Source organism: Schistocerca americana, chromosome 8 (assembly GCF_021461395.2).
Source record: "Schistocerca americana isolate TAMUIC-IGC-003095 chromosome 8, iqSchAmer2.1, whole genome shotgun sequence".
NCBI lineage: Eukaryota > Metazoa > Arthropoda > Insecta > Orthoptera > Acrididae > Schistocerca > Schistocerca americana.
In genome coordinates, this window is record NC_060126.1 from 429,487,937 (window position 1) to 429,499,665 (window position 11,729).

Here is an 11,729-nt window from a genome sequence, read left to right on the forward strand (position 1 = left end):
GAATAGGATATTTCGATAAAGAACCGAAAATGACGTCACTACCGAGACTAACCTACTGCACGGATCGGTATGAACGATACAGAATAGGGCCCCTGACCCGTGACCGCCGGCCGTGTTGCAGACGCTGGAGATATGCCGCAGCCTGATGGAGCTTCGCGCCCAGTACGCCCCGGTCATCGAACAGCTCCTGCAGAAGGCGGCGGCCGACGGCACGCCGGTCAACCTGCCCGTCTGGTGGGTCGACCCGAGCGACTCTGTAGCGCACACCATCGACTCAGGTATCGCATGCTGCTTTCTTCTAACCTAGTTTTTCTGTCTCCACTCCAGTGAACTTTCCTCTGCACTGTATGTTCATTAACCACCACCGACAAATGGTGGCTACATATGGAAGTTTGGGCCTGGCTGTGGATCCCGTCTGGATAGCTAAATGGTAAGGCGACCGCTCGCCCGATAAGCGGGAAATCCAGGTTCGAGTCCCGGTCCGGCACAAATTTTCATTGTCGTCATTCTATTCTACTGTTCATGATTGTCCTTATTCACAATTGCGAATAGATTTAACGTACAGACAAACGTATTTTGCTTCCTACATTAACACGTCCCCATAAGCACGTGACTTTATTTCGTTTATGTGATAGAGTTGTCCAACACAAAGGCAGCAGGAAGGAAACCCCCAGCTGCAGATTTGCAAGGCTGTAAGGTAGTACACTGGTCACGACACAGGCGAACATATGTGAAACTGAACCACTGGAGCAACATATGAGAAACAAGAACAACAAGCTATTAAAATAATGTATATCAAAATGTACTCAGCTTTTGTTTTGCGAGGAGGTATAGCACTATAGCACTGATGTAAATTTACAAATGTAATCTAGGCTGACACAATAAATGATTACTAATTAATGTGACTGAGGTTCAGTATAGACTACAGTTAGAGAGTTTATAAATTCAGTCTCTTACTTGCTAAACACTTCGATTAGTGTTCGGCACACGGATATTTTTCTTTATTTTCGTTTCATCCCCCCACCCACCCACCCAGCCGAATGAGAAGAAATGTTATTAACACATGATTTCAAGAACAATAAATAGGATGGCTTTCTGTTTTTTTTCCCTCAACACAAAAATGTTAAGACTGTTTTCTTTTTTAAATTAAAAAATCAAACAACTAACAGCTAAAAAATGAAAACATGAACATATTAAAAACACAGCAGTTATTGATGAAATTATTCTAAGAAGAAACACTCCACATTCACTTAACATCTGAAGGACCCGCACGGCGAAGGAGCATTTCGAGACGAGAGAAGAAGTTCCATACGGTTGAGGTGTGTGGTTAGAAAAAGATAGTCTGATGGGACGGGAACTATGGAGGTAGGTGTTGGGATGGATACTGTGACTACAGAAGATAAGAGAGACAGAGGGTGGGGAAGAGTTTGCTGCATGTTTAGGGTAGTGGTTTAAAGAGGAAAGCGACGGGGATTAGTGGAGACGGAAAAAGAGGGGAGCCCGGTGTGGACTGTGATTGGAGGGGAAGAGTTAAAATTGGTAGGAGCGATAATTATCGGGACGGATCTCATTGTCTGTGAGAGGGAGTAGGTTGAAGTTGCGTTTAGATAGGTTATGTAGTGTGTGTTGTTTTGTAGAGGTGCGGCAGTGTACTGCGGTTGGTGATCAGAGGGGAGACAACGAGGCTATTGGGATCTAGTTTACAGGTAGCAGAGGAGTTGAGGTGTTCGATGTGGTTGAGGAAGAGAGGGAATTTGATGAGATGGTAGAGGATACACATGGAGGAAGCTAAACGGATATGGAAAGTGAGAAGGAGAGCATGGCGTTCGAGGATGTGGAGGGATTTATAGAACTTTGGTCGGGGTGGATATCCAAGTAAAATTTGCATAGTAGAGGGTGGGTCAGATCAAGGTTTTCTTGGATGGAGAATAGTTGAGAGGTGTAATCACCAGGTTAGGCCAGATGGTAGTTCTAGTTTATTTGTTACTTTCTGTTGGTTAGTACACGCTGGTTTCCGCAATAGTTGCTAGTCGAGGGTCAGTCCAAGATGTTTTAGTATACAAGTTAACTGCACAGGATTGTGAATAAATCATAAGGTAAATATCATTAAGAGGGAAAGTGTGGGTGGTTCTTTCAATTATTGCCTGGCTTCTGGAGGGGTGATCTTGAGGAACCATTGTTAAAATAAGGAGGTAAACTGATCACGGTGGATTTGGAGGGACTGTTGGTATTTCTGGAGTGTAGGTTAGGGGGTGAGAGATGTGGTGTCATCAGCATACTGAAGGAGATGGAGTACGGGTGGGGTTGGTTTGGGCAAATCAGCAGTGTAGAGGAGATAAAGGACAGGAGACAGAACGAGGCCTTGGAGCACGCCATCAGTGGGATGGCATCCGGTGTTAACTGTCTGACGACTGTAACTGGTCGACAACTGATGATTTCAGATTGGAACTGAATAGTCATTGTAAGCAGCTGTAAGCTAATGGAAATAGAACTGCAGGTGACTGGAGGCAACTGAATCATACCTGGAACTATCCGAGGGACCGTGTGGCTGCTGAAATCCTGCACTCGGCCTTTGAATCTGAGACTGCGGTCCATTTGGTGATGCATCAAATAGTTCTGGGACCAAGCGCTGTCTGTGGTGGCAGATGTAACTATTGGCGGATGAATGACTTATGTGAATGTCTCGTAGCGGAAGTATAAAGTATAGTTGTGGTACGCTCGTCATATGGGAGGCGGCTGACCGCACTGTGGGTGGCTCCACGCTGAGACTGCCTGGCGCGTGGGTGTGGCACGCTCTATAGTACGACGCTGATTATCACGCGTGTCGGAGGTACACCAGTTTGCAACAAGCAGACATGCATTCTGCAGTATAAACTTTCTTTCACCAGATTTGTACAGTAATTATTCATAACGGCGAGTATTGTAGTGTAAAGATAATGTACGAGAATTCTACCAAAATCTTTGTTCACCAAGGCGACTTCCTCATTAAAGGTACATACATGGAACACCTGATTTTTCCCTTATAAAGACATTAACTGACTAGGATAGAGCAAAAAATAATCTTGCAATCACATGCTCATCTGTGAACTAATCCGCAGTCTGTCAAAACGTCATTTCATTTTCAGCGACCTCGACCAAATATTGCAGGGGATCGCACTGACGGACTTTCACTTGCGGCTTCTGTACCATAATTTTGCGGAACAAGTGAATGTTACCTAACGTATGATGTACTAGGAAAGGAAAGAGCCAAAATATGAAAATCGTCTCTTTATTTGCAGTTTCATTTTTTGCCTACAATATGATTGCTTTTCCTAAACCCGCCAGGATAGCCGAGAGCGCTAACGCGCTGCTTCCTAGACTCGGGTAGGCGCACCGGCCCCGGATCGAATCCGCCCGGCGGATTAACGATGACAGCCAGTGTGCCGGCCAGCCTGGATGTGGTTTTTAGGCGGTTTTCCACATTCTACTAGGTGAATACCGGGCTGGTCCCCACGTTCCGCCTCAGCTACACGACTCACAGACATTTGAAACACATTCACACTATTTCACGATTTACACTAGATGCAGACTAAGGGGTACACTAATTCCGTCCCAGGGAGTATGGAGTGGCGGCAGGAAGGGCATCCGGCCATCCCTTAAAAATTAACCATGGAAAATCCGTCCTTGACCCTGCCGACCCTGCGCACACTGAGGGATAAAGGCAGTAGCAAAAGAGAGAAAGAAAGATTATTGCTTTTCCTAAATCGTGTGATTAACTTTGCAAGATTTGCTTGTGTATGCTACGACGAGCTTCGCTTAGCAGAAAGAAGCTCCTTGGTCTGTCTCTTTGAGCCGCCTCTGGAGTATGCTTGTATCTTTGCTGGGCTGCGAAGGCCATCAGCCAGTGGGAAAAGATCGCGGATGTGGAACCACGTACCGATATATTTCTGTACGAACTGCCATTCTGTTCCACGTTTTCTGTTTCGGAGGCAGTCTCGTCGATTCTGTAGCTTACTGTGCCTGTCGATGCGAGATGGTTCGGAGATCTACACTGATGAATATTAAGAGTGAGATCTTTCCAATTACTTGCCATTGTGCCAGCTAGGCGACATTTAGCTTATTTCCGACGTGCCTGCTAAATATTCGCACCTTTATTTTGCGATCTCTTAGCATACGGAAGCAGTGGTATCCTTTCGCATTTTGAAACGAAGCTCATAGTTTTCTCACTTTTCGTGAAATGAAAGCTGATCGAGAAGTATGTTCTCAATACTTCTCGTTGTATATTCAAACTTGTAACCCTTTAATTCATTGTAAACGATTTACTGCAGTACTAGCCGTCGTCCATTGAGAATACGTAATCTGGTTAGTCTTCTCGAGAGACGTGCTTTGCGTTAGATACATTAAGAAGCCATGTGGGCTTTCTGAATTAACTGCAGTGGTTTGAGAATGCTCACGCATTTGCTCTGAATTACGAATATTTCGTTTAATATAAGTTGTTTCATTTATTATCTTACGTAACATAGCTACATGATCCCATGGCCCCATCTTGTTCACACCTGTTTCTGTAGGATTCGTCACATCTACGCTCAGATACTGCACGATCAGTTTACTGAATTAAGTATATCTACCATGCACGCCAACAGCAATAAATACCCAGTTATTCGCACAGACCAAGGTTAGAAGCGGCGGTAGGTAAGTCGATGGATGCTGTTTCGGAAGACTGCTGATTTCTGAATGAAATGTAGAGTGTTCTGAAATGTTAGTGAGATGTTCCGTGGAACACATCATAGCGAGAAGTCCCCTATTTGCAATATTGTTTCTAGATTTGGTTCTTAAATTATGTACTGATCTACACCGTATAACGAAGTGTTACGATAAATATTCCTTTCAAGTCCAAATTCAGCGACTGCATGTACGAGAGATCACCATCTTATCAAGGCTTTGCTATAAAATGAAAGCACACACATTATACTACTTTTGTATACGTTCTTGATGAATGATGACCTATTGTTCGATGTTTCAATACCCAACTATACAAAATGCATTTCCGTTATAGCTACAAGGTGCGATAGAACAGTGTCCGTTCGAAGGTCGTACAATAGAGTCGGTATGGCAATCGGGTAAAACCGACGTGAGCATCCAGGCAATCCTCCCAGCGACGCACCAGGTTCAAGAGACCCGTTTGGTAAAATGCCGTGACCCACTGAATGAAGAAGTACGTAACTGCCTCTTGCACATCCTAGTGCAACATTAACTGTCGTCGCTTGAATGCCTTTTTCAGGGACAGAAGGCGTGATCATCGCATGCAGAGAGATCAGGACGACGGGTGCTCGACTGACTCACACTTCAGTTGGTGTAACTTCTGCGTAACGTCCAGACTGACCGACGTCTTGTGTTGAATCGCGACCGACGTGGAACTTGGCGCACCATTCTACAACGGTGGTTTCGACAGGCGTGCTGCCCCATAAACATCCTCCATTTTCCGATAGATGTCTACCGGTGTTTGTCTTTCGACAGCCAAGAAAAGAATAACAACACGTTCATCCTGTTTGGACGCATTTGGTAATGACGTCGCTATAGTTCACGTTTCCTCATTTATCGCACACACGCCGGAAAGACAAGAATGCCACTCTAATTCCCTTTCTACATGTCGGGGCATATACAGGGTAAACATTAATAAAACATAAAAACTGCAGGAACGGATTCCTGTGTGGAAGGGGGAAAAAGTTCCAATGAACATGTGTCCGGAAATGCATCGTTTTCACGGTAGATATCACTGACTAATAACACTTTCTCTGACTAAGAGCCGCGCGGGGTAGCCGCGAGGTCTTAGGCGCCTTGTCACGGTTCGCGCGGTTCCCCCCATCTGAGATTCGAGTCCTCTCTAGGGCTTGGGTGTGTGTGTTGTCCTCGCATAAGTTGGTTTAAGTTAGATTAAGTAGTGTGTAAGCCTAGGGGCTAATGACCCCAGCAGTTTGGTCCCATAGGAACTTAGGGCCAATGACCCCAGCAGTTTGGCTCCATAGGAACTCATAACAAATTTCCAATTTCCTACCACATGCCGTGTGTTTCCTGTGTGCTACAGGCTGCATGATTGACGCAGCGTACTGTAAGCAGCAAAAATGTTCAAATGTGTGTGAAATCTTATGGGACTTAACTGCTAAGGTCATCAGTCCCTAAGCTTACATACTACTTAACCTAAAGTACCATAAGGACAAACACACACACCCATGGCCGAGGGAGGACTCGAACCTCCGCCGGGACCAGCCGCACAGTCCATGACTGCGGCGCCCTAGACCGCTCGCCTAATCCCTCCCGGCTGTAAGCTGCAGAATGGTCTGGTATTTATGTAGGGAACAAGCCGAGATGGTGTTTGTTTACGGCCAAACCGATGAAGAAATGTCGAGAGGCAGCACGGCTATACCAAAACAAGTACCCTCACAGACACCAACCACATCAAGCAACATTTCAAGGCCCTTTTTGGGCGTTCGTGTGATCGAGGATCCTTTCAGACAGAAGAACGTGCAGGGAGGCGGCGGACTCTCCGTACACCAGATTTCGAGGTTCGAGTACTACGCGATATTGAAACAAACCCTAGTACAAGCTCTAGGGAAGTGGCCCGCCAAGGTAGTGTATACCAAAGCACGATTGTGTGTCCCCTGCATGACAGCCGCTACTATCCGTACAACCTGCCGCGACTGCATGGTTTAACAGCAGCGGATTTCACCCGAAGGGAACGATTTTGTCGATGGTTTTTGCACCAGACCATCACAACTATTGGATTTCTATCATCAATCCTCTTATGTAGCATTTTCCTTCTTTTCCTGCCTTCTATGCGTGTGTGCTTCAGTTTTATTAGGTCTGTGCACATTCGTTCCTTTTAATGCGTGTCAGGGCGCTGATGACCTCAACGTTGAGCGCCTATAAGCCCCAACACACACACACACATCTCTTTACCGACGAAGATCGTTTACCAGAATTGGCATCGTTAATCTGCATAATGGTCATCTGTGGACTACAAACAATCCTCAGGGAGTGGTTGAGGGGTCTCATCAGGACTGATTCAGCATCAGCATGCGGGCAGGGATTCGACTATTTTGGCTTGATCCCGCCACGAATACCGGACCATTATGCTGGTTACAGAACTGCGTCAATCACACAGCCTTCAGCACACAAGGAACAAATGGCACCTGGTCAGAGGAACTTTCAAATAGCTCTGAGCACTATGGGACTTAACATCTGAGGTCATCAGTCCCTTAGACTTAGAACTACCTAAGCGTAACTAACCTAAGGACATTATACATATCCATGCCCGGGGCAGGATTCGAACCTGCGACCGTAGCAGCACCGCGGTTACGGACTGAAGGGCCTAGAACGGCTCGGCCACAGCGAGAGGAACTTTCATTCGTTATCGCTTTCTACCGTGGCAGTGACACATTTCAGGACACATGTTCGTAGGACCTCTATCCTCCATTTCCAGACAGGATACCGACCCTGCGGTTTGTCGGATTTATTAATGTTCACCCTGTATACCCACACCGGGGACCCGCTACGTTGCGGCAACTCTTTCAGAAGGAAATTTTTTGATCGCCCGCTATACATTAAGCAAATGTATTCGAATGTCATTATTTCTAAAAACACTTGTGATCAGATCACCTTCCCAATTGGATGACAGTTCAGGTCTTTATTTAACAGCTCATTGGGAGTTGTTTAGTCTTTACCCGACAACACACCAGTTGCAAGTTCCCCGCCGGCCGGAGTGGCCGAGCGGTTCTAGGCGCTACAGTCTGGAACCGCACGACCGCTACGGTCGCAGGTTCGAATCCTGCCTCGGGCATGGATGTGTGTGATGTCCTTAGGTTGGTTAGGTTTAAGCAGATCTAAGTTCTAGGGGACTGATGACCTCAATAGTTAAATCCCATAGTGCTCAGAGCCATTTGAACCATTTGCAAGTTCCCCTCTTCACCGCTTAATTTTTTCGGTAGGATCACTGGGTACAATGTCAGCAGCTTAGCGATGCTGTACCGTCAACAGGTACTGATTTGAAACTTTGTGGCAGATTAAAACTGTGTGCTGGACCGAGACTCGAACTCGGGACCTTTGCCTTTCATGGGCAAGTGCTCTACCAACTGAGCTACCCAAGCACGACTCACGCCCCGTTCTCACAGCTTTACTTCTGCCAGTATCTCGTCTTCTACCTTCCACACTTTACAGAAGCTCTCCTGCGAACCTTGCAGGGCCAGCACTCCTGAAAGAAAGGAAGTTTAATCTGCCAGGAAGTTTCATATCAGCGCACACTCCGCTGTAGAGTGAAAATTTCATTCTAGAAACATCCCCCAGGCTGTGGCTAGGCCATGTCTCCGCAATATCCTTTCTTTCAGGAGTGCTAGTCCTGGAAGGTTCTCAGGAGAGCTTCTGTGAAGTTTGGAAGGTAGGAGACGAGGTACTGGCAGAAGTAAAGCTGTAACGGCGGGGCGTGAGTCGTGGTTGGGTAGCTCAGTTGGTAGAGCACTTGCCCGCGAAAGGCAAAGGTCCCGAGTTGGAGTCTCGGTCCGGCACACAGTTTTAATCTGCCAGAAAGTTTCATATCAGCACACACTCCGCTGTAGAGTGAAAATTTCATTCTAGGTACTGATTTGTCGCTTGGTCACTTCCAGTCAGGCGATAGTATTCTGGTAAATGTTACGACACCTGCCCCTGTCACGCAGCGCTCTGTGTGTCCTTGTGCGCAGAGTTCCTGCTGGGCGAGGACCTGCTGGTGGCGCCGGTGCTGGACGAGGGCGCCGTCGCGCGTGACGTCTACCTGCCGGCGGGCACCTGGCGGGACGAGGCCGACCCCGAGCACCCCACGGTGCGCGGCCCGCGCTGGCTCTACGACTACTCCGCGCCGCTCAACACTCTGCCCTACTTCACCAGGATCGCCGACTCCTAGACGTCACGGCCTGAACGGGCCGTGTGCGCACGAGCAGCGAAACAGAATACTTCGCACAACACCAGCAAACGGATTTGTCACTGCAGTGTCGAAAATGTATTCGTGTCAAATAATACGTTTTGTGATACACGTCAATGCAAGTGTTTATTATCATTTCTTCCGCACATTCACCTCAATTCCTTTCCTTCCACTTGGAACAAACCTGCTTCTTTGTGCATAAGCCTCTTCTCTTCTTCTCGGTAGCTGTGCTGGCTGAAAAACTGGCTGAAGGGTAGTTCTACTAATAGTCTACAGCAGTACTGTGGTCGACAACACAGGTAGACATAATACATTAGTGGCCATTAAGATTGCTACACCACGAAGATGACGTGCTACAGACGCGAAATTTAACCGACAGGAAGAAGGTTGGTTGGTTGGTTTGTGGGATTAGAGGGACCAGACTGCAACGGTCATCGGTCCCTTGTTCCAAAACTTAAAAACTACCACACAGAGTAAAAAACGGATAATAGAAACAACAGACAACACAGGACAAGAAAAACTCAGACAAAGAACAGACATAACAAATTAAAATCACACGGAGTGTGACAGTGGTTGACCGACCATAGAATAAAAAAGGAAAAGCCAACCACCGAGAACACATTAAAAACTCAGTTTAAAACAGTAGGCTAAAGGCCAGAATCAACACAAAACAATACACATCAACACTCATATTAAATGATAAAAAACCCCAGCCCGAATAAAACGTAAAACTAAGCCAGCCATAGCAGGGTCATCAGTTAAAAGGGCAGGGAGCGTATCAGGCAGCGCAAATGTCTGCCTGACCACATCTAAAAGGGGGCAGGCCAACAAAATGTGGGCCACTGTCAAAGCAGCCCCGCAGCGACACAGAGGAGGGTCCTCCCGACGCAGTAAGTAACTGTGTGTCAGCCGGGAGTGGCCAATGCGGAGCCGACAAAGGACGACTGAGTCCCTGCAGTTGGCTCGCGTGGATGACAGCCATACAGTCGTCGTCTCCTTAATGGCACGGAGTTTATTGGGCGTGATCCGATAGCGCCATTCAGCGTCCCAAAGCGCAAAAACTTTTCGGCGGAGGACCGCTCGCAAATCAGTCTCTGGGAGGCCAACATCCAGAGATGGTTGCCTGGTGGCCTCTTTCGCCAGGCGGTCAACATGTTCATTGCCCGGGATACCGACATGACTGGGGGTCCACACAAGGACCACAGAGCGGCCGCAACGGCCAAGAGCATGCAGGGACTCCTGGATAGCCATCACCAGACAAGAACGAGGGCTCGTAAACCGCTCAGGGAATCGCCACAGATCACGAAGGACTCACCTGAGCAGGAGCGGATATACCCTAGGGCTCGAAAGATGGCGACCAGCTCAGCAGTGTAAACGCTGCAGCCAGCCGGCAAGGAACGTTGTTCAGAATGGTCCCCTAGAGTTAGCTCATAACCGACACGACCAGCAACCATCGAACCGTCAGTGTAAGCAACGTCAGAGCCCTGATACGTGGCCAGGATGGAATAAAAGCGGCGGCAGAAGGCCTCTGGAGGGACTGAGTCCTTCGGGTCCTGTGCCAAGTCGAGCCGAAGGCAAGGGCGAGGAACACACCATGGGGGTGTACGCAAAGTGGCCCGAAAAGGAGGTGGAACAGTGAAAACTGTAAGTCCGGAGGTAAGCTCTTTGACGCGGACTGCGATCGTACAACCTGACCGGGGCCGACGTTCTGGCAGATGGACGACCGATCGCGGGAACAGGAGACGATAGTTTGGATGCCCGGGCAAGCTAAAAACATGGGCAGCATAAGCGGCCAGTAAATTTTGGCGCCTGAACCGCAATGAAGGGACACCTGCCTCCGCAAGTATGCTATCCACTGGGCTGGTCCGGAAAGCACTAGTGGCAAGGCGTATTCCGCTGTGTAGGATTGGGTCCAGTACTTGCAGCGCAGATGGGGATACTGAGCCATAAGCCAGGCTCCCATAATCCAGACGAGACTGGATTAACACCTGGTAGAGCCGTAACAGGGTAGATCGGTCGGCGCCCCAGCGGGTGTGGCTCAAGCATCTCAGCGCATTTAGATGCCGCCAACACGCCTGTTTCAGCTGCCGAATATGAGGCAGCCAAGTCAGTCAGGCATCAAAAACTACACCCAAAAACCTGTGGGTCTTCACCACAGCAAGGAGTTCGTCGGCAAGATAAAGCCGCGGCTCAGGATGGACTGTTCGGCGCCGGCAGAAATGCATAACGCGGGTCTTGGCAGCCGAAAACTGAAAACCATGCGCTACAGCCCAAGACTGCGTCTTGCGGATAGCGCCCTGTAGCTGACGTTCAACAGCTGCAATACCAGTAGAGCAGTAGTAAAGGCAGAAGTCGTCAGCATACAGGGAAGCGGAGACAGAATTTTCCACCGCCGCAGCGAGCCCGTTTATTGCGATTAAAAACAGGCAGACACTGAGGACAGATCCCTGTGGTACCCCGTTCTCCTGGACTCGGAAGGAACTATGGGAGGCTGCGACTAGCACGCGGAAGGTACGATACGACAGAAAATTTCGGATAAAAATCGGCAGAGGGCCCCGAAGACCCCACCCATGAAGCGTAGAAAGTATGTGATGACGCCATGTCGTATCGTACGCCTTCCACATGTCGAAAAAGACAGCGACCAGGTGCTGACGGCGGGCAAAGGCAGCACGGATGGCCGACTCCAGACTCACCAGATTGTCGGTGGCGGATCGGCCTTTACGGACCCCACCCTGAGACGGAGCCAGAAGGCCCCGAGACTCCAGTACCCAATTCAAGCGCCGGCTCACCATCCATTCGA

General features: G+C 48.4%; 1 protein-coding gene and 1 non-coding gene across 2 annotated transcripts in view; one reads left to right on the forward strand and one right to left on the reverse strand.

The window, feature by feature from the left end:
* The window catches only part of LOC124545407 (myogenesis-regulating glycosidase-like), a 41,055-nt gene extending 32,026 nt beyond the window's left edge, over positions 1–9,029 (forward strand). The window contains exons 5-6 of the mRNA XM_047124322.1: positions 122–278; positions 8,712–9,029. Of these exons, the coding sequence (XP_046980278.1) occupies positions 122–278; positions 8,712–8,911 (357 nt within the window). The 3' untranslated portion in view covers positions 8,912–9,029. The remainder of the gene's footprint in view (positions 1–121; positions 279–8,711) is intronic.
* Positions 8,050–8,124, reverse strand: Trnas-uga. Its single transcript has one exon. It is a non-coding gene; the product is annotated as a tRNA-Ser (tRNA).
* Positions 9,030–11,729: the final 2,700 nt, after the last annotated feature.